This window comes from Bombus impatiens, unplaced genomic scaffold (assembly GCF_000188095.3).
Source record: "Bombus impatiens unplaced genomic scaffold, BIMP_2.2 scf_0843, whole genome shotgun sequence".
Taxonomy (NCBI): Eukaryota; Metazoa; Arthropoda; class Insecta; order Hymenoptera; family Apidae; genus Bombus; species Bombus impatiens.
The window spans coordinates 182418-192853 of record NT_177262.1 but is presented as its reverse complement, the minus strand read 5'-3'; the positions used below and the strand labels follow the sequence as shown (position 1 = coordinate 192853).

Below are 10436 nucleotides of genomic sequence, written 5' to 3'. Positions count from 1 at the left end.
CGCTAGAGAAACCGCACTGCCTACCGAGTTCTGACCTTTGTTAGGAGAAGTACAACCCTTCCTGTGTAGGCTATGCCGGAATCTTAGGAGCTCTGTTTGCGGTATAGAGAAGGATGGATGCGAAATGGGGATCCCGAATCACAAGGTATTAAAGTCTTGATGTTTTCAAATTGAGTTGAGGTTTTAAGTATTTCGTGTAACATTTATAGCGTGAATTTGTGACGATATAATTGGCACTATTAACCTTCATTTATAGTACGTATGATTCTAGTATTATTTAGTATTAGTATTTAGTCTTCTATTTTATTTTCAATCGTTCCATACAATTTTCACTATCTGCCACGAAGAAACGTTTCTACAGAATTTTTCGCTACGAACTAAAATAATTCGAGCCTTAATTCTGTCGCAGGAAAAAATAAAATTTTCCTCTCCAAATTTTCTTCTCCGTTAACGTGCCTGCACCGCCATCTATCTCCGATATATTAGCTCGATTTCTACTTGCCATAAACTATTTTCAATTAATAATCTATGACCAGAGATCGACGATTTATAAGCACCGAGATTGTTGAAAGTTCACGCGCTAAGACGATTAATTCGTTGTCGGCGTTTCGACCGCAGAGCTCTCGTCGCGCGGCTCGTTAAACGATGTAACCGACGAGCGGATAATTCGATCAAGTAATTCAGAATAATTGGCTGAGCAGAGGCGCGAGCCAACTTTGGCCTGTTCGCAACAAATGCAGTAATAAGAAAGCTTGGACCCGGGGCCAACGGTCGGATGCAATTAGCAGCTTCGAATTGACGTCGTTAGATTAAGAAATTTCGTTTACTGTCGTCTCTGCAGACGCTTGTCGAAATGGAGAACAATGAAGAACAATTCGACAGCAGATGTTCTCGACAAAATCGAATGAATTGTTCCATGATCCTTTGTTCACTGTGTTGAATTCTCACAGATTTATGCGGGGAATTTCTATTAAGGATATAAGTTCAAATTTATTTTGTAGAATTTTATTATTTCATAATACTAATTGATTGGATGAATAGGGATTTAGGATGAGTTGGAATGAAAAATATTTCACTTTTGAAATATACCGTATATAGATAGATTAGAAAAATCTGCTCTCTTTATGAGCAGCACATAGCGATTTGTATTTCTGTGTTTGAAAATAAATGAATATCATTTCTGGCCAAATAGCGAACACCGAATGGCAAAGTTAATGGTCGTGGGTACGCTATTTATGGCTTTGCATTTGCAACGCGTCCACGTCGTTTATTGCGTTTTTGCGGGTAACGCAAACATCGTCTGTAAAATGTCCCGTAGATCTTTTACTTAAATGTTCCACGTCGTCCCGTCAATTGCTATCAAGAAATCCTATTTAACTGGGCATAGTGTCAGAAATCTCAAATCAACCACGCTCGATACGAAAGAAATTTCAAAATATTTCGCATCAAAATCCAATCAATTTCACCGATATAATTCAGCGTGACTTTTATAAAAAGAAACGAAGAAGAAAAGACAGGTATCAGAATCCATCAAAACGGGTGCCTATGAAAGAATGCTTTTATTTTATAACCAGAAAACCGTGACCCGTTCGAAGCAATCCTTTCGAAGGATCCACGAAGAAGTTGCACAATCGGCGAATTAGATTCTCTATTCCACACGGCTCGAGACGGTTCGTTTTCGAGCGTGACGGCGAAGGAGAAAACGAGGAAATTGAATTAGAACAGCGGGGATCTCGGGCGAGACGCGCGCCTCGCGCAGCCACGTTGAATTAAGAATTTACTCGGGAAGTTTCCCCTTAAACAACCGGGCCAGCCTTCCGTTCGCGCTGAGGAACGTTGGATAGCTTCTCCCCGAAAACGAAATAAGAGTATCGCGTGCACAGCTCCGTTTCTACGTTCTACGTTCATCTTCCATTCTTTCTTCCTTCCTTTCTTTCTTTTGTTTGCAAGAACGACAACAAGAAATTGGAAAAACCACGAGGAAGAAAGGAGAGAGTTGTAAATAAAAGAAGAGACAATGGGGACAACGCGCAACCGCAATTACCAGATTAAAGTCAAAGTGCTCTATCTAAAGTCTATGCTTTCTTTTGGAGTGAACGTTGAACGAATCGGAGCATCGACGGTGTATGCATAGATAAGGCAGAGGAAGGAGCAATTTCTTCATTGAGAGAAGTTCGAGGAAAGCATAAAACACGTCGTTGTTGTGTGCTTCCGTGTTAGAACAGGGGAGCGTGGATTTATTCAATCTCGTCACCTTTCACATTCTAACAACCTGACCTGGATTAAGGAAGTGACGGAATAAAGACAAAGACTGGCACGATTAGCAGATTGAAATTAACGAAGTGTTGTACATGTATTATCTATATTATAAAATAATCTGTTATATATATTACGATAATTCGTTAATCAGGAAGTTAGCGTTGATCAAATAAATTCACAACCGCGAAAGCTTTCAAACACGATGCCAAAAATATTCAATTATCTTCATAAAGTTATTTGCATAAAAGTGTCACGCAAAAGTGAAACAACATGAGAAGAAAAATGTGGAGAATCTCTGGAAGTTACAAAAAGATATGGTTCATATTGTTCCATATCGATCTCATAAAATCGAACTTTAAACATACTGTAAACGATTCTCGATCCTGGTCGTCATCCTCGAAAGAAGCGTTGAGTCATCCATTCTCCATAAAAATGACACGGAGAGAAATCGCGGTTCGGTCGCGAGAAATATTATTTACATTCCATCGAGTAAGCAAGCGACGGGACTGAATTTCAATATCGAACTTTCACGAGACGAGTGTTTGGAAACTCGTCTGCATGTAGAAAGAGTCTCGAGAATCGGCGTGTGTGTACATTCCGGCGCGTGTTCGTCGCGATTTGTCTAGGTACGTATCCAGTCTCGTTCTCGAGACTCGAATCAGTCTACTGGAAAAGCCATGGATCGAATAGGAGCCGATTCAGAAAATTCTGCAAACCAACTGCTGGCTAGAGGATCCCGTTAAAACCAGAGAAATCCGATGAAAATGTACGAAAAATTCGGTCAACATTCGAGATGCCCAAAGATGGGGTGTATTAAAAGCGAATTGGAGGAAATATTCGGGGGATTTTTCCAGACTGCAAAGGGACAATAAAAGAGATTGGACTATAAATGTCTGTTGAATAAAATGTGTTCCTCGAAAGGCAAAATTGCTATGTTAAGAAAAGCTAAAGAATTAGACTAAAAGGCGAAGAATAAAAGCAAAAGTTGATCGAAGAATTTTAAATACCACCGGTTAGATAATGTTACCGTTATTGGTATTAATTGTTCCAAGGAGCATAAACTCGAAATCCTAGTAAGATCTTGGAAGAGCGGACAAAAGTCACGGTAACGATGCAATTGCTGGCAGGCTGTAGAGCCACGTTAGACTACCCCCATTTTGGGGAAAGATCGCGAGTAATCCTTGCTCTTTGCTGCATCAGCAGATTCTGCTTGCGGAACGATGGGGTCGAACCAAATCTGCAAACGCAACTTCAAGAATCGGCGTTGCTTCTTCCAGACGAGGATCAACTTCGAACCAAGGGTTATTTACCCCCTCTGATCGTGCATAGTTTTTAACTTTCCTCTTTCAACTTGCTTAAATTGAACTTTCCTTACAGGGACCATCGAGAATCATTGTCAAATCCATTGCATGTACATTTCATTTAGAATTCGTCACTGACTGGTCTCGTTAAAATCTCGTCGATGCTGGAATGGTTTCGCACCCCCCAAGAAACTTACCCCCCACTATCAGCAGCAGCTGGAACAGGGCACGTCGCACTTTCCCGCACTTCCGTCGAACGTCTTTATCCATTCTGGGGATCCTGGTAGCGCTCATAGATCCTCGAACGACGATCATCGGCAATGTGGATGTTCTCCGCAACTTCCGTTCTCCGTTATTGCAACGTGGCGAACAGTGTCAAGGGACGCGAGCCGCGCGGGCAAATGTCATCGGGTCCACTCGACTCTGACTCCGTGGTTTCTGTTTCCGCGAACAGTTGGCTACGTTACTGTCAGAAATCTGAAGAAATCCGTGCACAAAAATACACCGCGACACTGAGGGGCGCGAGCGCGCTCGGACGTTCTCGCCACTCACACGCCACGCGGACGCGACAGTTCCTGACTTGCAACTGACGAGGGATGCTGCACGAAGAGTTTGCGCCAGCCTCGCGCCCGCGCACAGAATCCTTACTCCCCTGCACTCCTGGCACCCTAGGTCACTTAGTCACCCTTCCTCGCTGCCTCTTCTCGCTTCCACTATTCCAGCAACGAAGAGTGAAAAGAGAAGGAAGATAGTTTCTCTTTTCGGTTTCTTCCTTCTTCTTCCGCTGTACGCTATCCGCCTCTTCGTCGCCCTCGATATCAACACGCTCTCACCCTCCGCACGCTCTATGTGGCCACCTCTCTTTCTGCGCTCTTCCACAGTTGTTTCTTTCTACCATTGAATTTTCGACGATTCTATCTCGTTTTACCTGTGTTCCGTTACCGTGGACCTATAGGAGAGAGGGCAGTTCGTCTCTTTTCGGTTCGTTTTCACCCCTTCTTTTCCGCCGTTTCTTAGTTAGTCCTACCTTTCTGTCTTCGTCCCCTTCAGGCTGGCGCGCATCCTTTCGCTGGCTGTATCTCAAACACTAAAGAGATTCTTAGGAAATTGAATTGAATCCCAACCCCCCGAGCTACCCTCCTCCTCTTGTTATTTCTCTTCTTGTCCTACTGCTTCCAGACGCTTGTCCCTCTCGTTGTTCGGGCTCTGTCTGTCGGTTGTTTCAACCCTTCCCCCCTCCACGTTTATTCGTTCTCCTCTTCGTCGATCCGTCTTCGTCTCCTTTGCTCGTTCGTCACGTGACTCAAACTCTCTCGTCTTTGGATATCCTTTCTCTTTAACCGACCATCGTCACCTTCGCGCCATGGCTTCCACGGCGACTGATTGTCTCGCCGTTAAGCGGCAATTTATATGTTAACAGGGCCGATTCGGTCGAGAGTCATGCATACGTTTAAGAAAAGGGGTTGGCAATATAGAGGATGGGGAGGAAGGTCGCGTGACGACGTTCCAGGCACGACGATTCGCTCGTTAGTCGAGCCGACGATCGGCCCGTTCCACTGATAGCGATCTACCCCCATGCTTCCTCGCACCCTAAAGGTTATCGGCTACATGGAAATTCGAGCGAACTCCAAGGAGTACAAATAGTTCGACGAAAGGGGCTGAAGGGATTCGAGCGAGGTCTGAGATTTTACGATGGATTTCTTAAATCAAGGACAGACCCCTAGTGTTTTACTGTTCTAATGTTCGAAGATATCGAGAATTATTTATTGCGGACAATAAGAGAATTTTAAACTCTTGATCATTGTGCTAAGTGTTTAATCGATGCTGATCTATTAAGAACAATTCATATAGAATGTTTCTTTCTGTTCATTTATTTTATTGAATTCTCTACTTTTGTTCTTTTTTATTATTATTTTTATTGGATTTGTAAATTTTAAGAGGTTGTTAAATATTCTTTTTCGTCACTTCAATCCTACAACGTAATAAATGTTTGAAGAAGTTTTTATGCACAACTTTTATAGGAGTTTCATGTATACAGACATTTCACTTCATTTTCGGATGGGACGCTTCATTCTTTGAAACGAATTTTACGGTTTCGTAGGAGTAAAAGTGTTTCTCATTTAGCTCTTGACTTTATCTTCGTAAAATAAGACGTTCGTCGGTCGCGACCATCTCAGGCTAAGCATATTACTCGAGGGAAATAAAACTACGATGTGAAGTCGCGAAACGTGACCTTGAATTTCATTCGTGTCAAACGTCATCGATGTAGAAGATTGTGGTACGCACACGAGTACAGGAAGTTAAATTACAGGTGCACAGGGCGTGTTAACCGTGTAGTCAGCGTGGCGAGACACGTTCGTGGATCAAAGCTGAATCGACGCGTGCAGGCCAAATAGACGAGGCATTAGCGCGTCTTCATTGTTGAAATCGCACTTTGACACGCGTCCTTCCATTCACGGGGTTCTGGATTACAACCTGCGACCTACGATCTTATTGAAGACCTCTCAAGAAAGTTTTGCGGCTGACATTTGTATCTCGTAATGTATTTCTCTTGGACAATTTTATAGAAAGTAGATTTTTGTATTCTGAAATTTCGATAAATTATTATACGTTTCTCAACGCTATAACATTTCCGAAACTTTTCCCAACATTTCCCTATCTGGTCCTTAAACCAAAAGTTAAACCGAAGCTGTGAACAATCTTTCTTGATACTTTTCAAGAAATCGATCTCAACCATGTGATTACCGTTCGCATAACGAGACTTTGATCGTTAGCGAAAAAACGCGACACAGAGGATGGTTTTTGATCCAAGTGAGCGGGTGGTGGGCGAATAAAAACCGTGAATCCACGCGGAAGTAGAGGCATACGAATTGGCCCAACGTCAACCGCGAAGCAGGTATTTTCACTTGAAAAGCGGGCGGGTCGAGTGAAAATAACGACGGCGAACAGAGTCGTAAAAAGTTGGGGGAGACTAGCCCGTCGTGGAATTAATACTCAAAGCTCGATTCGAGCGGTATTCGCCGATTATAAGCGTAATTCAACCGAACGTTGCACCTCCTCTCTTGCTCTTTCACTCTCCTTTCCTTTTTCTTTCTGCTCCACTGGTTCTCGATTCTAACTACTTCTGGAAACAACCTGCTATCGAACTAATTAACTTGTCGTTGACGTATAAAGAGAAATTTTGGAAACATCTCTTTTTCACGAGAAAGTTGAAAAAAGATTTGTCGAAGAATATGGGATATTATCATTAGATAAATAAAGGATTCGACATGGTATCAAACTTGGAAATGTGACTGTTTCCTTTCAAAGATATACTTTCTAATCTTCGTGTTCTCTTTTTTTTATTAAGATATGTATCATTTTGTGTGCTAGACTATATTGGCCGCGTAGAAGTGACACACGTATGAGAATATGAGTGTGTGGAAGTATGTGTGTGCGCGGCGTCTCGAAAAACAGACGAATGTAACGGTTCCGTTGACAGTGTGGTATGGAAGATGGTGAGACAAAGAAAGTGCTGAGACGCGTGCAAATGTATATCGACGAAGATCCTGGAAATCGTTTATTAAATAAATCTAAAACTATTTTAATATGAATTCTAAGTGTAACCTTAGTGTTCCTTTACTTTTATTTCGGCAATTAAGATCCACAATTCTCAACATTTTTTTTTTTTCAAAATGATGCGAGATAACACGTCACACTGAAATCTGCATCCAGAAATCCTCGGTTCTAATCCGATTTATCATCGCAAATTCGAGATTACGAATCGTTGGACGACCAAAAATTGGGGAGAATGTAACACAACATGGCGGGTGATTCGCAGAAGGATTACCACAACCGCGAGGAGCATTAGCGTCGCGTATAGAATGGAGGACGGGCTACGGTGGAAAGGGTTCGGTTGAAACGCAATTTAATGCAATTTCTCGTTTAGTCGGAACTTTTAAAGTTGTTAGCGGCAGGTTGAGTGGCCCTTTCTCGTTTCCGCGATGCACGCATACGCGTTGCTACCCTCCCAAACCTCTCGTGAAGTGTTCTATTGTTCTCAACAGAGTTCGAGGTTAAACTTTTGAGGTTTAGTTGAGAACAGCGTGATTTTCTTTGCTTTATTGCATTCGGTATTTTTGCTAATATAACAAATTCTTCCACAACAATTTTGTTTTAATCATTTTACCCTGATAAAGCACTTGATATTTGTTTTTAATAATATGTAATCTTGTATTGAAAAATCTATTATCTTTTTAATTGGTTTGATAATATTCTCGAAACAATTACATTTTACTTTATTCAATGTACAACGTTCAGAAACATATGCAAGCTTACCTAGATTATTTCGGACTAGCTAAAACTCAAAACTAGAATCGGCAAACTTATAAAAAAAAAGGTTATATAAAAGAAAGTTCAGATTGGAATAAGTTTCGCTCTTTGATTAAAAATTTTCATTTTAAAGCAGGTTGTATAAGAGCCTCTCATCAAGTATATTTCATAATATCTGAGTTTATATCTTTCGGCAGAAAAGCTGAAATAATGTCTAAATTCTTGTCAAGCTTCGCTGTCTTTGCAACGATCTTTGTGTTTTTGCGCCAAGTCGAAGATGTCTTAGAAGTGCTTTAAAATTGGATCGAGTTTCCGTAATAGCGTGCAAAAGCTTGAAATTCTTTCGTTGGAAACCGCGTTTGGGGCGGGCACAGGAAACTTCTGACGATAGCGTGCTTTCCCGTCGACTAAATGAGACTAAACCGTCATTCGAAAAAAAAAGAAGTATGATTCACTTTGCCGCAGTCGAGAGGTTAAGAGCGGCGAGTTTAGATTCATTATGAAGTTTCACGACTTAAATGAGACAGTCGCCGCGAAGAAAGCAGCAGGGCTTGGCTTAAAGAAGTTAATTCCGGGTTCGTTGTCAACTTTTTCGTCGTTGCTACCGAACGAATGAATGTAATTCATGGAATTCTTATGGTGGAATTCCGTCTAACGTTGATAGCAGTTATTAATTTCGATCAAAGTAAATATTATGAATGAAAGAATGTTAATAACGAAATGCATTATCCATCGTTCTTTTCTATACTTTTCTAAAACGAAGGGCGATGTGCGAAAATCTTGTAAAATCCAGGACAGCGATATTTTTCAGGGATAGGAAAATATTGTATTGTGATGGCAAAAGTGTGTCGATCCCAACGACGTGGTATATAGATTAATAAACTGACTCTGGTAGAAAGCAGAAGCATATTTGTTTCAATCGTAGGTAACAGATGTTTTATATGTTACCACGTAATGTGAATACGTGTAATGCACACGATATTATACTAGAAGGTAATGGAATTGCAGAAACTGAAATTGTTGACATAGAAAAGCCAAAAATTGAACAGCTACGACGCATGTCCTCGTTTCAACTCGCTATGAACCCCTCGCTGTATATCAGCACGCGATTTGTATTCGAAGATTTAAATACAAGACCCGTAAATAAAAAGCGTACATAAATTTTAGCATACAAATTATTCAGAATCTCAAGTGACACCGAGTGTGATACTTTCTCTTAATAAAAGAACTTTCGCGTAACGTAGCCAGTAACAAACGAAGTTACTCAAAGCACAGATTCATCCTCCAGCAACCGCAGCAAAAACCAAGAAAGGGACCATCGAACCGATTCGCTGGTTTAGCATCGTACAAGGACAAAAGCGGAACAGCCTTCAAAGTACGATTTCGGTGATCGTTCAAACACCAGCGTGGCTTTGTCGTGAACCGATCCGAAAGGCAGCAGCGAGATTCCCAGTAACTTTGACATTCGAACGAAAGGCGTGACGGCGTTGGTGGTCGCGGGTAAATTGAAACAACGCCGTTATTCGTAATCCAACGTGGAAAAGCGCCGCGGAACGTCGATCTCGTGGGAGATGTTACTCTTTGAGTGCGGTTTCCCTCATCCCTATCTACTCTTTGTCCCGCTTTCTTTTTCTTTCGTTTGTTTCGCTCTCTCACGTTTTTCACTCCCGCTAACATTAATTTCGAATAATTCAATGATCCCTTTGGGGGTTGGCTGATTTCATAGATACACGCGACATCTTTCTATAAATATTTTTTTACAAGAATATACCATTATTCAAAGTTTACTAATGGAAAGTAGTTGTCAGTTGTTCTCACGTGGCGGATAACGTGATATAAGGCTGCGAATTAAGAAAGAGATTTCCTGTCATCACTTATACGATCATCTGAAGTAGCTCGAACAAACGATTCCATTTAGCGATTAAAAAAATGTTTCGTCCTCAAAATGTCGATTAATTTTTATCCGTGAAAAATTTCCCGGTTTCCCCACTCGCCACTCGTTTACGTAATGGTGTTATTCGTTTACAATTTCAGTTTGTCTGTTTACGTTCGAGTTTCTTTCTATCCTTGTTTGTTTGCATTTTTCAGTTTGACACTCTTCATTTGTCTGTTTACATATTCGTTGGTGTTTATTCGCGATACTTTATTCGCCGCTTGTCGAACCAGTATCGAATAATTTTAGTAATCCGTGAAACCTTCGTAGTTTACCACGCTATTGGTAGAGTTTAGATTGTACGTTATTTTGTTTTGATAAAAAGTGAAAAAATGAAACTGATACATCGCAATTTTTCTGGTTTTTATATCGAGTCTATTATTGAAAATCGCTTCACGATGAACTAACAATGTAAGAGTTCGATATGAATTTTAGCTCGCGGTTCAACGTCGAATAAACAGGGTATGGCCCCTTTAAACCGAGTTATTGTGGCCGATAAACGTTCAATTACGTTCTTGCCACTCGCTTTCTTCGACATTTCAATTCACTTTTATCCCCTTGTGGAATGCTAACAAAGGATGCTTACTGCGACGTCTCAGCTAGTCGCTTTCGCACAACGGAACATTTTAACG

The 10436-nt window shown here is 41.1% G+C and overlaps 1 protein-coding gene across 1 annotated transcript in view; it reads right to left on the bottom strand.

Moving 5' to 3' along the window:
* Positions 1–4164, bottom strand: part of LOC100743760 — a 135686-nt gene extending 131522 nt beyond the window's left edge. The window contains exon 1 of the mRNA XM_024370612.2: positions 3758–4164. Coding sequence (XP_024226380.1) covers positions 3758–3875 — 118 coding nt within the window. The 5' untranslated portion in view covers positions 3876–4164. The remainder of the gene's footprint in view (positions 1–3757) is intronic.
* Between the last annotated feature and the right edge of the window lie 6272 nt (positions 4165–10436).